The sequence below is a fragment of the Hibiscus syriacus genome, unplaced genomic scaffold, assembly GCF_006381635.1.
Source record: "Hibiscus syriacus cultivar Baekdansim isolate YM2019G1 unplaced genomic scaffold, ASM638163v2 tig00116964_pilon, whole genome shotgun sequence".
NCBI lineage: Eukaryota > Viridiplantae > Streptophyta > Magnoliopsida > Malvales > Malvaceae > Hibiscus > Hibiscus syriacus.
Genome location: NW_024063489.1, coordinates 570,125 through 590,636, shown reverse-complemented (window position 1 = coordinate 590,636; position 20,512 = coordinate 570,125). Strand labels below are relative to the sequence as shown.

Below are 20,512 nucleotides of genomic sequence, written 5' to 3'. Positions count from 1 at the left end.
TCTGATACCAATTGATAAGGAATGACATCAGAGTTATGAATGTTGCTCGTCATTGAATAATTAAACCTATAAAGATTTAGATTCGATCAGACAATGTAAAGGAACAAAATGGTAAAAACAAAGAATCGAAAGCACTAAGATCAAAAAGTGCAAGATTGCTTGATTCTCTCTAAGAATCGATCTAAATCTGATACCAATTGATAAGGAATGACATCAGAGTTATGAATGTTGCTCGTCATTGAATAATTAAACCTATAAAGATTTAGATTCGATCAAAGAATGAAGGGGAAAGATGAAGTGTAGTGGAATAAGTTTTTAGGGTTTGCTAGAAATTTAATAAGAAATAAGATTAAAATAATAAAGATAAATAAAGATAAGGAAAAATAAGAATAATAATATGACATCAATAACTTAGCCAAGTTGGGTTTTGGTGGTGATGGGCGGGAATGGTGATTCGATGATGATGATAATGATGATGATGATAGATAGTTATCCTACGAACCCTCCTAGCCGCAATTGACTAGATAAACTTGATAATCGGCTCTAACCAGCCCTCCTAATCGCAATGAGAAGGCAAACCGGAGTGTGAAGATCTCCCTCACGAAGAACTTGAAGAACTTAATGATGAATGCTTCGATAAGGCACAAGACAATCAACACTTGCAAAAACGAACTCTCGTTGTATTATATTCAAGAAAAGAAGTGTTTACAATGGTGGGAGGAGCCTCCTTTATATAGGGGGAGGAGCCTCCTTTATATAGGGTGAGGAGTCCTTGTTGTAACATGACTAATGAATAAAAGATAATGTTTCGAGTCTATCCTATTGCTAATAATAATAAACTAGGAATAATGTTTTAACTTGGTCTTAATTCCTAATAAAATAATAATCTAATTCTAAAAGATAAAGCATTTAAATTATATTACAAATAATCAATAAAATTTAAAAAATTGTAATTTTAGAAAATGATCCTTCAGGGACTTTAAAGATATTTTAGGATTGTCTCTAGTTGTGTCATTAATTGATCTTGAAGTTGCTTCAACTTGAGTTGTTGTGATCCAAGTAGTAGTAGGAATGAGTAATGAATTTTCTTCATTGAATTCTTCAATCTCATATGAGTATGAAGTTTCTTATTAGTGAAGGCTTGAACCGCAACTGGAAGCTTGTCTTTTAAAAAATTTAAACTTGACCCGTGTGATTGGATCAAGTGGAAGAGTTAGTCCATTTTCTTGTCTTGTGGCTTGTAGTGCATGTATCATAATGAATTATCAAACACACTTGAAAATAAAAGACAAAACAGTTTTAATTTTAACTCAACGTAGAATTATCAAAATTTAGCCAAAACTTAAGACGACATCTATTGTTCTAGCATCCCAATTAAGATAGGCATTGCACAATAAATGAATTGGAGTTATCCAATCTTGACCATTAACTGTTGAAGATGTTATTTTGTTCCGCAATGGTTCACTTAGAAATTACATAAAGCTATATTGCAAAGGCTCCATCGAATGTGTACGTGCATATAAATATATATTAAATTATATAAAGAATACTAGTATTAGATTATATGGATATGACATAATAAATAATAATTCTATGTTATTTAGTATTATAAAATTATTATTTTAAAATTAAAATAATATAATACGATTAAGGTTATTTGAGTTTTAAAATTAAATTAAGTATGAGTCACAATAATTGTACATATGAATTAACATTTCTAAGGTCATATTTTCGTAAAAAGAGAATCATCATTCTTAAAATATTTATGTGTAAATTTAAAATATCAAAATTACAAGGTTCAAAATTTTAAAAATAAAATAATTTTTTTGTTTACTGTAGATTTAGATATGTTTCTACGTTTAACTTTTTATTTTCATTTATTTAATATAATGAATTATTAATTTTATTTTTGTTCAAATAATTAATTTAAAACTTTAGGTTGATAAAAGAATGTCTAATTATTATACTAAATTTCAACACGTCATCTTGAGTGGATGGATGATAATAACTTAATAAGTTTCAATTCATCTTTGAATGTAAGGAGACGATGAATGAATTTGAACGTGAACTTACATAAACGCATTGAAGACGAAACTTTAAACAATCCGTACAAATTAACCAAGAATAAAGATCCTATTTCAGCTTTTGAAGGCAGCTACCGAATCTATTCATTAAGATTTATTCAGACATATTGGTCAAAAAAGTATTTATTCAGACAACAATCAAAGCTTTCTTTGAACTTGAAAGAGAAAAATAGGGCAGTTCTGTTGTACATAGTTTTAATATACGATTAAAAAAATATTTTATCAAAAATATTAATATTTTTTTGTTAAAGTTCTATTTAAAATATTATTTTTTAAATGATTAATTTCTTTATCTAATTTTTAATAAAAATAATATTTTAAGTAGCTCTAATATTAATATTTTTAATAGAAAAATAAAATTTTAAATAATACTTTATTTAAAATATTAAAATATTAATTTTTTTAATAACACTATTTTTTAATCATATATTAAATATATTAAAGTTATCGTACCTAAAAAATCAAATATATATATATATATATAATGTAAACAAGTGCTTAAACAAACGCCAATAACATGGCAAGGTGAGTCATCTCGTACCTCGAACCTTGTGAGAAGCGGACACATGCAAATGGTTACAGCACAATTGGATCCTAGGGAAGATTTCCTTGTCATTTTGAGATTACGTAAATCAAATCAATGTCCAACTACGTGTCGAAACTGTATGAATGGTTTGATTCATTATTCGACACGTGGTAATATCCAGTATCTTAGTACACTCTACTTAGAGAAATACCTGTTTCTTATAGAGAAAATAAACTTTATATATGGTGGGACTCTCTTCAACACTGTCAAAAGGAATATATTTATTATTATCGTTCATGTATATTAATAATAAAACGATGCAAAATATTTATTGTTATTTCTTTATATTATTTTAAATTATGAATTCTAAATATGCTAAGAATATTTCCTTATATTTTCTTAAAATCCTTTTACCTCCCATTTAAGTAAAATTAAGAACAATTTAATTTATATATAACGGATATCATATCAGATCAATTGTTAATATTAAACAGTAAAGATAAAACATATTTATATCAGAATATGGTCGGGAAATATGTGAAACGAAATGAATTCGTTATGATTATTGGTTAACTTTTTTGGTATGTAGCAAATTTTAAATCTCTATAGTTTGAGTATTGCCTTATTATATCAACTTATACCTAAATTATTATACGGTTTTGATAAGTTACTTCAATAATAATTTAGTTGTAATATATAATATTTATGTTAACATTTTAACATAATTTAATTGGTGATTAAAATAACACATAAACACATATATAAATTCAATAAACTTTAACTCTAATTTTTAGTTTAAGCAAAAAAAATTCCAAGTATTAGTTTAAGAGGTACAATAATAAAATTATCCTTTAACGTTTGTATAAATGATTACTTTATTCTTATTATTTTTTTACAAACATTTCAATTTGGATAAAAACGGATTATATTGGATTAAAACCATTAATTGACTAACATACAATCCATGTCGTTGACGTGATAATTTTACATGTGTTTAATTATTGATGTTGCACGTGTCATATCACCCAAAACGATGACATAACATATCTCATATCACCGAAAGTGATAAAGTGATGATGTGATATGTGCTATATTAATAATTAGACACATATGAAAATATCACATCAACAACATGAGTTAATTATTAGTTAACTAATTATTTTTATTCAACAAATCTATTTTGATAAAAAATTAAAATGTTTAAAGGTAAAATGTATGAAAAAAGATAAAAATTAAAATAATCATTTATGCAAAGGTTAAAAATATCATTCTATTATTATGAAAAAAAGTCAACTTCAAATAGGGATTTGCATAATAACATATTGGAATATATATTTATTTATATTGCGTGCCATGGTTTATTCATATGTGGAAGTAAGTATTATTTTTTTAAGAAAGTTGAGTGAAGTTCATATAGTAGGTTAATAGAACGGTAATAAATTGAGTTTGTATGAATATTTTTTTGTATGTTCGGTTTTGTTATTAAGATTTTGGAATTATTTTTATGTTTATTTATTAAAGTTATGCACATTAATATCTATTTGGTTATGTTCACGAACATTAAACAATGTATCCACGAACTAATTATAAAGATATAATTGAAAATGTTCATAATAATTTAAAATATGTTATGAATGATAAAATTAATATAAATAAACATATCTTTACTTATACATAAAATAATAACATAAATATAATAATCTATTAGTGAAAAAAAATATAAATTTTTGAATATCTTATAGGAAAAACATAAACTTTTATAAAGTTCGTATAATAAAAGCTATAAACGAACTAATAAATAAATACATATACGAGTATACATGAACTAAATATATATCTATTCAAATTAAATCATTTAATAAATAAATTTAAAAATTTTTATTTACATATATAAACAAGATGAAAACTTCTTCTAGAATTAAGTGCTGAATGGATACACATACACAAACAGCCATTAACCCTGCCACATAATCTACTCCTATCGGTTTGGAAATATTGTTTTTGTCAGGTATCTCTTATCGCGTTCTTTGCATTTTATAACTTTATTTCAGTATTCAAATAATTTGTTTTACCTATTACCCCTTCATGGTAAATGAAAATTTTACATTAATTTTTAAAGTAAAATGAGGAAATATTTATTTATCGAAAATTGTATTAATGTCTTGTTAATTATAGACTGAACAAATATAATAAAAAATATTATACAATTTTATAATGATCACCTAGTAATAGTTTGATAAGCAAAAATATGAATAAATGAAACAACAACGTATATAAACTGATCGCACTAACAGTTCCAAACACCAATCATGGAGGAGAAAAATTTGAAGAAGATCCAAAACGACAAATGGAGAAGACGATCTCTCCTGGAAGACAATCTCATCCATAGAAACATGTTAAAATACAGACCAAGAAATAAATTTACACCGAAAGTCTACAAATATACCCTTTACTAAAAAAATGACAAAGAGAAAACATAAATATTAAACTATGAAAACTAAAATTGAAAACTAATAAAAGTACAAGGAAATAACGAAAAATGATAACAAAAGGGCAGGGAGATGGACGGGCACGGCCACGGCCACTGCTCCAAAGATTCTATTGATTTGCTTGTAACTCCTGAACTGCTACAGAGAAGAAAATGAATTTTGTAAATTTTACATTGTTAAACATTCTTTTTATATAAAAAAATTGCCAAAAAATATTAATTTAATTAGCATTATTATTATCATAGAGATTTTAAATTTAAATGTAACATTATAATTTTATACTAAAAATAACAGAAAATATTTCTCATTAATCATCTTGTTAAAGTATGGAAAATTATTGCAGAGGTTTAGGTTTCTGTAGGAAGGGGAAGGGGGAACATGAGATGATCAGGGGCTCTTCTAGAATTGGAAGGCTCTGGAAATGGTCCATCCAGATTGAGACATGTGTCGAAGATCAAGCCAGCTGTGATGGTGACGGGCACCACCTGGGGATTTGAACATAACCCATTTGGCCTTGGCCTTTCCTCGTTTGTCTTAGAGCAATAGTGGTAATCGTGTGAGACTGAGCCATACCCGAAAAGTTAACGGTCCAATACTGCTGAGAGGTTCCACTGGGGCAAACAATTTTGTTAGTTTAGGTGGAGATTTATGTCTGGTATCACCGACAAGAGGTGGGGCCAGCGAATCTGTCGAGTGTGGGGGACCAAACAACAACCGGATTGAGATTATGGGTATTTGGGAGTGCGAAGTGGGGAGTCGGAGATCCTAAGAATTCATTTCTTCCTGCCCTGCCTTTTCACTCTTTCATTTTCATCCCCTACATTTATTGAAATGTTTTCCTTTTTCTTCCTTTTTTTTAAAGGTTTTCCTTGCAACACGTGTAACACAGCCGAACGCCTCTTGCCCACCGGGCTATGTAATCAACTAATCATGTAAGAATGGTTTACGACAAAGATATATTTAATAGTCTAAATCCTCTTTATGATTCTTCTCCTTCTCTACTCAAAGATATTAATTCATCGAAATACTATCACAGCAAATATATATGTAAGGGTTGATTGTTGAATAAAGCCAAGAAAAATCAAAAGGCTTACAAATTGCTTTTACTTCTCATTATTTAAATAAAAATAAATATGGAACACTATGGTATTTTCTTTTACATTCTTTCCTTTTCTCCTGCTCCAATCCAATCATAGAACAAGGTTAATGTCCATTGCCTGCTCCAAGTCATCCGCTGATTTGATATGCATGCTCTCATTAAGAAAATCGAGGATTAATTACCTTTCTTAATGCTAGGAAATATTTATCATCGTTCCCTTTCCAGCAAGATCAAGAAGGCCTATAAAACGATCGGGAAATATTAATCAAGGGTGATAAAGAAATATGTGGATAATTTTGAATTTAGAGCATTATCTTATACACGGTGATAGGCCTGTAAATGAACTGAACGTTCAGCGAACTGTTCATGAACCATGCGGCGGAAAGTTTGTTTATGTGCGTTTATTTATTAAATGAACGAACATGAACAAGATTTTGTGTTCGTTTAATTAAATGAATGAACATGAACATAGGTCTCGTTCGTTCATTTACGTTCGTGAACGTTCGGTTATGTTCGTTTATGTTCGTTCGGTTATGTTCGTTTATGTTCATTCGTTTATGTTTAACTCAATCTTCTTAAATCAATTTTGGTGACCAATTTGCAAGTATCTTAAAAATATTAATTAATCTGATATTCCGATGATCAACTCCATAATTAACCCAGTTTTATTTGGAGATTAAATCCAATATGTTAACCCGTGAGACACCTCGCACTTATATTCATTTTCCTTTTTTTCCCAAACCCTAATGTTCACTGGAGAGTGGAGACGATCGCTGAAAGCTTCAAAACAAGTTATATTATAATGCAATCTGAAATTTACAAGTCTGTTTTCATCTCTTTCTCTGTTTTATTTGGCTTAATAGTTGATATGTAAAGTTATTGCGGGTATCTTCACATTTAAAACTCAAGAAAACATCATACTTCTTTCTAGAAATAGATGGGAAAATAAATGTAACAATCGGAAGTATATTAGCATCAGTAAAGAGAAAAAATATAATAGAATTTACTAGAAAACAAAACAAAGGTTTCTATGCAATTTATGAAAAATAGTGTAATAGCGAAAGTAATGAGTTTTCCAGGAAGAACCCATTAATAAGTAGAAAATACATTTTGACAATAAACTTTTGTTTTCATAGTTCTTGTATGACATTTAGTTGTGGAGTAGACTTTAGGTACTTTAAAATTTTGAATGGTGGTTTAGCAATAATATTAATTATGATATGTAGCATCGAAGGGATTTCGAATCTATGTTATATCATTGTAGTCTAATTTGTACCGTTCGAAATCTTCATGCTGTTAAATTTTATACTCTGCCAACGGAAATGACCATTATTAACAAACCTCACTAAAGTTTGATATTGATGCCACAAAACTTTTAACCGACGAATTTATTAAAATAACGTAGATTTGGTTGATTTGTATTGTCGACTATTTTTCATGAAAGAACAATGGAAGGTAGGGTCTCCAACGTTTATGTTCGTGTTCGTTTATGTTTGTGTTCTTTTATGTTCGTTTATTTATTAAATGAACGAACATGAACAAGTTATATTCCTTAATAAACGAACATAAACAAAAAAAAATTATTTGTTTATGTTCGTGTTCGTTTATGTTCGTTTATTTATTAAATGAACGAACATGAACATACCTCCATTCATGTGCGTTCGGTTCATTTATAGGCCTATACGATGAAAATTGTATGTAAAATCATGTCCAATGGTTTTTGGGGATTTTTTTAATGAATATCTCCATCTTACGAGTGGTGTAAGTATGCCCCAACAATTTGGAAAAATTACTACGGAGTCCCTTAAAATTTTCTAAATTTATACTTTATTTCTTCAAAATATTTAAATTTTTTGTTTTTTAGTTATTAAAAAATATATTAATATATATGTATAAATTATATTATATTAATATTCTCAAAAATCAATTTTTTATATATACATTTTAAGTTATAATAAAAAAAAATATAAATTTAACTTCATTTTTAAATATTATTTTTTCTTAAAAGTAAAAACTTCAAAATCAATAAAATATTAATATAATATAATTGATATATACACACAATATTCTTTTTCTTAATTTTTAATTCTTATTTCTCAAATCATATATTTTTGTTATTTTATAATAATTTTAAATAAACAATAAAAATTAAAATATAATAATTTTTCTAAACATTTGAATAGAATAATATATATATATATAAACTCAAACCACTAAAAGTTAATTTTATGTTTTTTTATAATAATTTGAATAATTATAAAATAATATATATATATATATATATATATTTATAAATTAAACGTTAAGATTTATCATTGTAATTTCATTTTATTTCCAAGAAAAACTGAATGAAGTTTCATGTATATACGTCCTTCTTGTCTCTATCTTCTTTGAATTCCTATATAAGTCATTGCTCAATCCTCCCACCAGCGACTCAGATCGCCAAAAACCTAATCACGCATTGTATTATCGAAGATTAGCAGCTTCAAAGGAGATCAAAGTCCCCCAACAGAAAAATGGCTGCAAGTCTTGCATATGCAATCATCTTTCTTTTAAGTCTAGTCTGGTATAGATTGGTAAGAAGGCAAAAGAAAAGAACCCAGGGAAAAGCTGAGACCGAGCTTCCTCCTGGATCAATGGGATGGCCTTATATAGGAGAAACTCTCCAACTCTATTCTCAAGACCCCAATGTATTTTTTGCTTCCAGACAGAAAAGGTTTTCAAACTCTCTTCGTTTCGATCCTTCTTTTCTTTCTTTTCTGTGCCTTTCCCCCCTCTGAACTTCATTACATGGTGGTTCAGGTATGGAGAGATTTTCAAAACGCATATATTAGGCTGCCCTTCCGTCATGCTGGCTAGCCCCGAGGCTGCTCGGTTTGTATTATTAACAAAAGCTCACTTGTTTAAGCCCACGTACCCCAGCAGCAAGGAGCGTCTCGTTGGTCCAGCGGCGTTGTTTTTTCACCAAGGACTACCACACTCGTCTCAGGAAGCTGGTTCAGGCCTCATTGTCTATTGAAGCTATTCGGAACTTGGTGCCAGATATCGATGCCCTAGTAGCCTCTACCATGGATCTTGGCATGGGGGGCATGTCGTTAACACCTTTCATGAAATGAAAAAGGTTTGTTCGGTTCAATGTCGTCGTCAATCAAATGATTGTGGTCAATGTTTTTTATATTCTTTTTCCCACTTTAACAAGTACTGGGACAAACAGTTTTTTACATTAAAATATACAGTGCTGAAAAGTTTTGTTTATTATCTTTATCTTCAAATAATTGCAGATTTCTTTTGAAGTTGGTATACTAATGATTTTTGGCCGTCTGAAGGCTCGATATAGAGAGGAGCTTAAGAAGAACTACTTCATAGTCGACAAAGGCTACAATTCCTTCCCTACAAACATCCCTGGAACTCCATACAGAAAGGCATTACAGGTGATAAGCAATCCCATCTTTGTTAGTTAACTCCTTGAATTCTTTCATATTTCCTGTAATTAAAACGAATTCCCTTCAGGCAAGGAAGAGGCTAAGCAAGATATTGAGTGATATCATAGGTGAAAGGAAGGAGAAGAAGTTGCTCGAAAAGGATCTGGTGGGCTGTCTATTGAATTCCAAGGATGAAAAAGGTGAAGTCTTAACCGATGATCAAATCGCCGATAACATCATCGGAACTCTTTTCGCTGCTCAGGACACCACTGCTAGTGTTATGACATGGATTGTCAAGTACCTCCATGACAATCCGAAACTTCTGGAGGCAGTCAAGGTAGGGCCTTGAACAATCCATATTTTTTTCTCTTCCAGTGTCTAGAACGGTCTCTCTTTATGAACGCTATACTCCCATTTATTGATTGTCTTTGTCATTGAAATTTGATGTCAAGGACAGATCAGTAGTAGAGCATAATCTTAATAAAACTAACGGGTGAGTCTGTCTTTGTAGGCTGAACACAAGGCAATTAAAAGATTGATCGAAGAAAGCGATCAGCCGCTGAGTTGGTCACACACAAGGAATATGCCAATTACTTACAAGGTGACCGGGAACCGTCAATCATAATGATTTACACCGTGATATTTATTCCTTTGTTGAATCCGATACCCGTCAATCTTGGCTAACAGTGGAAGGCATTTAACTCGGCCAGGTTATATTAGAGACACTGAGAATGGCAAGCATCATATCCTTCACATTTAGAGAAGCAGTTGCTGATGTGGAATATAAAGGTAAGAATAAATCTACTCATGTACAAAAAATGGCATTTAAGGCAATTGCTAACTCTTAAGTTGCCAACAGGTTACCTTATTCCGAAAGGTTGGAAAGTGATGCCTCTGTTCAGAAACATTCATCACAATCTCGAAGTTTTCCCCGATCCCCAGAAATTCGATCCTTCAAGGTTTGAGGTATGAACACACACTAAAGTGTTTTCCACATATACAATGCGTTTGGATATTTTCATTTCCCTGGTTCATTTATGAGTTTGGTATAATCGTTTATGGCTTATGATTAAAGGCGTTTCTTTTGGTTGCAATACATTAGATGAGTTATTCTCATTGTTTGTTGTAGGTTGCCCCAAAATCCAACACTTTCATGCCATTTGGCAGTGGAGTGCATGCCTGTCCTGGAAATGAGCTTGCAAAGTTGGAGATGCTTATAGTGACCCACCACTTGGTTTCTAACTTCAGGTATGTTGTTTGAAAATCAAAGTGCAAACAATATAAATCAATTTTTAAGGGAATGTTCTACTATATGATTGTTTTTAGACAACCCTTAAATGATATTCTTGTTTATGTTGATGGCTATACGAAATAAGATGACTAAATTCATAAAAATGATGGAAAAAAACAACGGAAAAACGAATTATAACTGCTGTTGGAAGAGGACTTCTTGTATGCAAATAATAACAGCTGACAGTAACACTTTTGTTTGGTTTTGCAGATGGGAAGTGGTAGGATCCGAAAGTGGGATTCAGTATGGCCCATTTCCAGTTCCTGTGCAAGGACTTCCCACCAGATTTTGGAAAGACTCCACAACATAGAAAAGGCAGGCATGGATGATGGGTGTGGATTATAATAACAGCAGTAATGCAATGCTCCCCTACAGTAAAAAACTTTTTACTCGCACTGGGGATAGCAAGTTGTTTTCCCATCCATCTCAGTTTTCAGTTCATTCTAGTTGTCATTCAAAGCCTTTCTTTGTTCTTTTAGCGGCAAGCGATTTGTAGCTCCAAAATTGATATTTATGGTAATCGAAAGGCTTCCATTAGCAAACAAATAGTATTCCAAGTTTCACGTTTAACTGCAAATCATTTTCAGAAAGGAGTAAACATCATGCTTTAGTACTCATAGCTTGCCGTTTTCCATGAATCATGACCACACCTATTATGTACCCTTGGAGCTCTCTGCCAGGGGTTGCAAGGGAGACACATTTCAAACTAGGGCCGTGGCTAGGTTGTCGGGGGCCCTGTGCAAATTTTAATAAAGGGTCCCCTATTTTCTAGATATATTCAATTTCGGGACCCTTATTTTTATGCTTCTTAATGACAACAACTGATAGATATATTCGATATCGGGGCTCCTATTTTTATGTTTCTTAATGGTAACAACTGATAGATATACTCGATTTCGGGACCCCTATTTTTTATGCTTATTAATGACAACAATTGATAAATATATTCGATTTCGGGGCCCTAATTTTTGGGACCCTGCGTAGTCGCGCACCTTGCGCCCCCTCAGCCACGCCCTTGTTTCAAACAACCATTGGCTAAGTTGGAATAGATGATGTCTCCGGCAGGTTAGCATCCTGTGAAGGACACCCAAGCTTGCAGACCACGGTTTGAGATGTCTTCCCTTATGGACCCTACTAATTAGATGTGGATACCAAAGCTTGATAGCCTTGATTCGATTTTCCATTTTAATCATTACCAGACAACACCTACTTCGTTCGGTTGGCCATGATATTTTAAGCATATTTTACTGATGTGGGGAACGCATTACCATAACCCTGCTTAGCCAATCAAGTTCGTAAATCGCCCGCTTGCCTGTTTTCTATTCTTTCGAGTCCTTCGAATCTCGCATAAGAAGGTGAACAAAAGTTATCTACAGAGCGATCTTTTATTCTAGACATGGCATTGAGACCTAATCATCATGCACTGGCCTGGTAAGTGGCCAGGTTATATATGATTTATATATGATTTTTCCCTCATTTGAATCGTGTCACATTCCTGGTCATCTAATTCTAGATATGACATATCTAGTATTTGACTTGAGAAGTACACTGATTTTTACAAAAGCCATATCTTAAAGGCTTCTTATTCTTCAGCAGAAATATTCAAAGCATATAACTCAACAGACAGATGGAAATGAACAAGCAGACAAAGCCATCGATCATATAGCCCGAAACAATGGGGTAGAATGAAAACAGTTTCACTTTCTATTTTCTAAGTACATCCTGTAAATAATGATTACAGTTTCACTTTCTAGTCCCATCTATTCCAAGTATCTTACTGATTATTTTTCTTCAAAAGCAAAGTTTGAAAGTACTGCCACATTTGCTTAGGCATCCTCATTTGTCGACGTATATTTCTTAATGGCTTCAACAATTCTCTCCTTGTCTCTGGTTGGAAATGCTTCCAAGAGAACTCCATTTTTATAGAAGTGGAAAAGAGGCACTGCCTGCAATAATTCAGATTCATCTTAATATACAGTGACACATGGCAGTCATCTTTGTCATTAGGATGCATCCACAGATCCCATCCTGATTTTTTTTTTAATTTTGATGCAAAAGTTTCCCTTTCATAGCGGTTTCTTATTAGCAACTTGATTTAAGATAGACCTTCCCCACAAATCAAAATTGTGTTCTCCAGAAATGAGGATTTTTTTTACTGGGTTTCAGCTATTATAAAATCATCTCTGCAAACAAATTGTCATGATTTTCAATTTCCCATAACAAACTTGATTCATCTTAACAAATAAATGACTCAGTATTTGAAGGAATGAGATTAAATGTTCAAATAGAGATTACCCTGATTCTAAGTCTTTCAGCAACTTCAGACTGTTCATCATACTCATCAACTACCTGCAGAAGAAAATATATAACAAGAGCTCATGTCTCATCGCTCCTGCCCTTTATTCTTAAACAGCAGCCCTGAATTAGAACATGGGATAGATGCATCAACATACTCTGTTCAAAGTTCGGGTCATGTAAAAGATACTCACATTATGTTTCAAGAAGATCACGTCAGCGTATTCATCTACGGCACCCTTGCATAATTTCGAGAAACCTTGCTCTATGTACTTACAGCTTCCACAAGAAGTACGATAAAAATCAACTACAACTAAAGAATTGGTTTCTTTGGCCTTTTCAAGAATTTTTAAGAACTCTTCATCAGTTTTAAATTCTCTAACGCATTCCACGGGGCAGAGATCGTCGTCTTCGTCAGATAATTCCCCTTGGTTTTCATCAGCCACACCTTTTATGCACCTCCGTTGTAACGCGGGGCTAATTTCCAAAGAGTCCAACCCCGCACTTATGGTTATAGATTGTATTTTGGCCCTCAAATGACAAAAATTTACACGACTTAGATGATCATGTAAGATGGGGAGGGTACAGACAATTCTATAATTAAGTTGTCCATAAAGATTTTTTTCTGAAAAATAAAGAAGCATTACAGGAGAGAATGTTCTGCTTTAGCATCACTGCCTGGAGCAATCTCCTCCACCACAAAAATAAAAATGAAACCACACAAAATGTATGATTATAGAGGATGAGCTTCAGATTATCTTTCAAGCACCCCTTGTTCCTTAAATGGTAATCACTCAGACTGCCATCAGTAGTTCACTATAAATCTGTTGAACCAAAAAAAAATGTTCTATAAATCTATATGAACACAAACAAATAAACCATCAGAATTTTCTCGGAGATTAAAAGTTGTGCTCTTTTTCTAAAGAAACAATCTACCATGGATTCATGCTTATCTAGTAATGCAGTTAAGTCAGAAACTGAATTATAAACAAAAGTAGAAGGTTTCATATCTTTCTCCAAAACTCTACAAGCATGAACTAAATAAAGCAATATCCATGTTCCATTTACACCCCAATTTTATGATATTCCTTCTGTTTTCTTTCTGCTAAGCAAAAGCATCAAAACTTATCGACCAACAGATACAAGGTAAAATATTTATCAGTTTATATAGTTTAATCGAATACTCTTGAGTCCTCACAGAGTTGCTAGAAACATAAACAACAGGGAAACATGTTTCGACAAGAACAGCCAGCTAAATCAAGAAATTGGGTATTAAAACTGCAAGTCTTTGCAAAGGAGACTGTTGATCGTATTACAAGGAAATTGAAAATAAATAAAAGAACAGCAGCTTACCTGGGGGCAGTTGAGAGTTGTGAGTTGAGACATAAGAGAAGTGAAGAAACTTCGAATGAGAAACGGACACGCAAACACCATATCCGCTTTTCAAGTTCCAGACCCTATCCAAATATCCCTTTGGAATCTAACCATTGTTTTCTCTTATTATGTCTTAGTGGGACATCATTTTGTCCCAAATTCAATCCCTGTATAATTATTCTAACAAAATCAAACGGAATTTACATGTACAGTTTCCGGTTCTCCAATTAATTTGGAACCTTCTTTTCCTCCTTTCTACTTGATTAATATGATTGAGACCATTGTTGAATCACATGATTATGCTCGGTCTTACTTAGTGCACAACTAAAACATCTAATTAGTACTCAAAAATAAGTAAAATGAGGTCTCGAATGAGAAAATAATTTTGGGTTAGCCCATTGATCATAAAATATCAAAACCCAAAGCTTGAAGGCCCAGAAGCCCCTTCCAGAGGAAAACTGAAAAAGCAAGCTACTGTGAACCAACCCACAAAAGATGATTTTTTTTTTGGAAACAACGCGATCAGATCACCTGGAAAACAGTGTCGTAAAAAATATTTTTTTCAACCGTAAGCCAAAACCAAATTCTAGTTTCTTCTTCTTTGGTTTCTCTGACTTTGGTGTAACAATGGCGAATTCTGAGTTGAAATCCGATAATTTGTTTGAGATGATGAAGGGTCACTTGGCTAGTGATGCTGGTAAAGAGCTCACCAAGAAGATTGGCCTAGTTTACCAAATCAATATTGCCCCCAAGGTCCATCCTTTATGCATTTTTACCTCTACCCCCTCTCTAAATTTCAATTTGATTTAAAGGCTTGATTTAATTTCTGGATTTTGTTTATGACTTGTAGAAAATGGGGATTGATGAGGTTTCTTACGTTGTTGATCTCAAGAAAGGAGAAGTTACCAAAGGTTAGCTTATCCTATGTTTAGTAATTCAATTTTATTCTTTTCATTTTCAGTTTACTTTCGTTTTGACTTGGAAGGTTTGTTTATGACTTTATGTTATTCTGCCCGTTGATAAAATTGTAGCTATCTAAACTGTTATGGAGGAATAGAGTTTGAAGTTTGTATCTTTTGCATTTTATAATCTGGAGAAGTTTTTGTTATTCTTTTATTGTAATTGAAATGCTTGCTTGCAGGTATCTTCCCTCTAGTCCATTGCTCTTTGCAAACTAGTGTAATATAAGATTTGTAGCCAAGGCTCTTTTTCTGTCTTTTTCTCTCATCTGTATTTGGTTATTAACCTCTCCCTCTCTGTGACAATGGAGCGGAGGCTGACTCCATTTCATTGCTTCCATAGCTTCATCATTTTACTTATTTATTTATTGCCATGGTAATAAAGGTCCATTATTTTTTTCAGCTTGGACTATTTCCCATTATTAGTTTTTTCAAAGGGTGGAAGAGTTTACCTAACTCTCTGTAACATATGCGCTCTTATCTTATTTTAAAGATAAATTTTGTCTGTTTCAGTATGTTTTTGGCCATATGAAATTGGTGATATGACTGTTCTATTTGTATACGTCAATGTTTATCTCAGTGACTTGCTCTTGGAGATTCGAGTATGATTGTATCCATTCATAGATATATACAATCAAGTCGCCCTTCCTGTTTCATTAGTAAAATGCTATATTTTTTCAGTATAAAGGTGTTCCTTATCCTATCATTCTGAAATGTAGGTAAATATGAAGGGGGAAAGCCTGATGCTATTTTTTCCTTCAAGGATGACGATTTCATAAAGGTAGCCACTGGAAAGATGAATCCCCAGATGGCTTTTATGAGGTAAAATTCTCTAATTTCTTTATCTTTGCCCTCTAATATTATTGATTTCTTTTGTCTTGGAGGATGGTGGGTTTCCAAAGTCAAGCATCTCCTTAATTAATACAATGATGACGATGCAGGGGTGCAATGAAGATTAAGGGGAGCTTGAGTGCAGCGCAGAAATTCACTCCTGACATTTTCCCAAAGCCTGCAAAGATGTGAGCAGAGATGCTAATGTGTTATGTATTAGTTCTTTCTGTTTGTTGCCATAGTCGGAAAATTATAAAATGAAGCCATCTGTGTTTCTCTCAACTGTTTTCTTTTATAGCACACTTCTCTCGACCACTGCCTTATATACTGGATTACTAGATAGTAAGGCATATAATCTTATAAGGATTCGGATTATCGAACAACTTCAATATGTTCCTTTTTTTCCCCTTCAAGTAAATCTAAATGCTTTGTTGTTCAGTTCACCGTGTCTTCTTGCTTATGTGTTGTTCCCATTGATTCTGATGGCATATTTCGAGGTTTATTTGAGTCTCTTAGGGACCTTATTATTTTTCATGAGGGGGCTGCATTCGTGGCCCTGTCGTGGTCCAACCATGTATCAAGTTTCACGGAGATTTTGAAACCTGCCAAATTTAAATCCTTGAAATCCACAAGCACCGGTTAATATTTCTGGCATTTGATTCTCACCTTTATATGTGGCTTTTGTTTTGTTATTGTTAAAAGTTAAGCGAAATTCCACCTGCTTTTTAACAAAACAATTCAATTTCTATAAAATACATATGTGGGTCCAATAAATTATGAAATTTCACCAGATTTTTCTCTCTTCTTCCAAACTCAGCGTCACCGTTGCTTAATTTTCCTTCCTAAATTAAAATTATTACATCAAGTATTCCAAGTTTGGGCTGCTTAATGATAACAATGATTGAAGGAATCCCTTTAGTTGAGACAAAAAGTATAGGATTGGGATCTTTAATTAGCCAAACTAGTAGCTTTTGATTAAATTATAATTCATCCTTATCATTACTAATATATAATATTTTTAAAAAAAATCTTGAACTGGAAATCGAGAAAAAAAGAATTTTATTGTTATTTTGACATAAAAGTGATTCCATTAAAGACATGTTTATGTTTAAATTATATATATAAAAAACTTTAAACAATAACAGAATCACCATTAAAGACTTCTAAGTGGAAACACGAACATTATGAGCTCTCAATAATAGCCTAGTAAATATACTCATCCTAGAGATCGACTCTCCTTGAACTAAAAAAGAGAGCAAATATTAGGTATATTGTTTTAAAAAAAAATATTTTCTCATGTGAATGAAGGTTGGCCGCAATTGCTTCCTATATGTTACTAGCTTTTCACTATTATTATTATTATTATTATTATTATTATTATTATTATTTCTTTCCATCAGTCCTCAAACTAAGAACCTTTTCACAGTATCCCTGGATATTATTTGCTGTAGGATGGCAACGTTGCCGGTCTACACATGCACTTAAAGAATTTTACATGATATTTTCTTTTGGCATAAAAAAATGTATCTTGTATTTTTGCAATTCTTACAACTTGCAAGTTACAACGTGATTTGTGTGTAGCCAAGAGAAATAATTTTTACGTGAAGTAAATGATAATAATTTCGTGTGAGAAAAGAGATTCTTCTCATGTAATGTAGGAGTGTAGTGGGAAACCAAGAATGCAAGAACTGTCTGTTTTTGTCAACTGATTTCGGTCCTTATGGCAGATGAAGTCATTATCCCAGTCGCCATAAGTGTTTTAGTGTAAACACTTCCCCCTCATTATTCTCAGCAAAGTCCAACATCTTTGGCTGTTATATCCTGAATCAAATAAGAGGATAATGTCTATGGAAATTATTAATAAAGATGACTTATTTGTGAATCCAGATTGAAGAAGATAAGAAACATATATGTTTCCTGAGATTTTTATTATTCCGGTTTCTCGGATTCATTGTTCACAATGTATGAACCCGTATGTTTATGGCGAATCTCGAAACAGGCATTGGTGCCTATATAAGCCCGCAACATATCACCCCATTCACCAAGCTCGTCTCAAGCCTAAAGGAACCAGCATTAACAGAATGACTTCTCTAAGTTCGCTTTTCTTTCTCTCTCTTTTCCTCTATATATTTCCAGCTTTTTCATCTTCAAGCTTGCTATTTCAGGTATAGCTTGCACTCAACTAGTCATCTCCCCTTTCCCCCTTGTACAAACACATATCTGCGAAGGCATTTTTATCGATTATTAAGTTGATACAGCGGGTATCTGCAGAAAGCAACAACAGAAACAGTTCACATGATACATGTATATGCATATATTATGCCGAACTCTCAACTAATTGTTGTCGATAACTTTGATGATAACGTGCAGGGGTTCAACTGGGAATCATGTAACAAGGCTGGAGGTTGGTATAACTCTCTCACGAACTTCATCCCTGATATTGCCAACGCCGGCGTTACTCATGTCTGGCTTCCTCCACCTTCCCAGTCAGTTGGACCCCAAGGTATTTCAAGTTTTCCATTAAGGCATTACTTGTGCTAATGAACCGACGAAACCAATTACGATTCCATTTGTACCTTCGCTATGAAAGAGATTTTACAGTTGACCTAAATTACCATGAAAAAGAAATATCAGACATGCACATGCATCATTTCTGTTTATTTAGTTTGCTCTCTCCAGTTTCTCACCTCCCTGCTCTTTTTATTTTGTTACTTTCAATTGCTATTAAGGAAGCAAGTAATAAATATTTTTCCATGTTTGCTCCAACTAAAATCCAGGATATCTGCCAGGAAGGCTATATGATCTCGATGCATCAAAGTATGGGTCTTAGGCTGAGTTGAAGTCACTAATTCAAGCCTTCCATCAAAAGGGAATCAAATGTTTAGCTGACATAGTTATCAACCATAGAACAGCTGAGAGGAAAGATGGGAGAGGAATATATTGCATTTTCGAAGGTGGAACTCCGGATGATCGATTAGACTGGGGGCCATCTTTCATTTGTGGCAATGATAAGGACTATTCAGATGGCACGGGGCAACCCCGACACCGGCCTTGATTATCAACCAGCTCCCGAAATTGATCATCTCAACCCAAAAGTACAACAAGAGTTATCCGATTGGATGAATTGGTTAAAGACTGGAGGTTTGATTTTGTGAGAGGGTATGCCCCGAGCATTACGAAAATCTATATGGAACGAACATCACCAGATTTTGCTGTAGGGGAGAAATGGGAAGATCTTTCCTTGGGGCAGGATAGTCAAGATTCACATCGTGGAGCATTAAAAGTCTGGGTTGAAGCTGCAGGTGGGGCTGTAAAAGCATTTGATTTCACCACGAAAGGGGTTCTCAATGCAGCAGTGCAAGGGGAGTTATGGAGGTTGAAGGATTCAAATGGGAAGTCTCCTAGAATGATTAGAATTTTGCCTCAAAATGCAGTGACTTTCATTGATAATCATGACACGGGCTCTACTCAGAGGCTTTGGCCTTTCCCATCCGATAAAGTCATGCAGGGCTATGCTTATATTCTCACCCATCCCGGCACTCCATCAATAGTAATTTTCCCATCCTTATTTTCGAATTTCTTTATCTATAATCCATTCTTCATTCTCTGCCCCCTTTGACCTTGTACTGTACACATTGTACAGCTTACCCTACTTGTGCTATAAAGCATCCTGATGAATGGTTGAATTTGTGATGTGCAGTTCTATGATCACTTTGTTGATTGGGGATTAAAGGACGAGATTACTAAACTGTCAGCAGTAAGGAGGAACAATGGAATCAGTGAAACAAGCAAAGTGAATATTGTAGCCTCTGATTCTGATCTGTATGTGGCTGTAATTGATGAGAAAATCATTACCAAAATTGGCCCAAAGATGGACCTCGGGAACCTCGTACCTTCTAACTATCAGCTTGCTACCTCAGGGAAAGACTATGCCGTGTGGGTAAAGAAGTGACACGGTCACACATTTCGATGTTAAATCTGATCCCTAGAACATGTACTGAAAGGATTACTTGTTAGGTTTGATTTGTATGAATATTATTCGAAAATAAATAAATATTTATCGATTATTAAGATTATTTTAATATGTAATATAATATATTCATTTGTTATTATAACGACATTTGAATATTAAATCCGAAATG

The 20,512-nt window shown here is 33.0% G+C and overlaps 1 protein-coding gene and 3 pseudogenes across 1 annotated transcript; 3 read left to right on the top strand and 1 right to left on the bottom strand.

The window, feature by feature from the left end:
• The first annotated feature begins 8,692 nt into the window (after positions 1-8,692).
• Positions 8,693-11,293, top strand: LOC120190993 (annotated as a pseudogene).
• Positions 11,294-12,655: 1,362 nt separating this feature from the next.
• On the bottom strand, positions 12,656-14,154 carry LOC120190994 (annotated as a pseudogene).
• A 962-nt stretch (positions 14,155-15,116) lies between these two features.
• Positions 15,117-16,623, top strand: LOC120190997 (non-specific lipid-transfer protein-like 1). Its single transcript, XM_039194000.1, has 4 exons — positions 15,117-15,333; positions 15,431-15,491; positions 16,259-16,361; positions 16,481-16,623. The coding sequence occupies exons 1-4, from the start codon at positions 15,208-15,210 to the stop codon at positions 16,560-16,562; spliced, it is 372 nt and encodes a 123-aa protein (XP_039049931.1). The 5' UTR covers positions 15,117-15,207; the 3' UTR covers positions 16,563-16,623.
• Positions 16,624-18,448: 1,825 nt separating this feature from the next.
• On the top strand, positions 18,449-20,322 carry LOC120190995 (annotated as a pseudogene).
• The last annotated feature ends 190 nt before the right edge of the window (positions 20,323-20,512 follow it).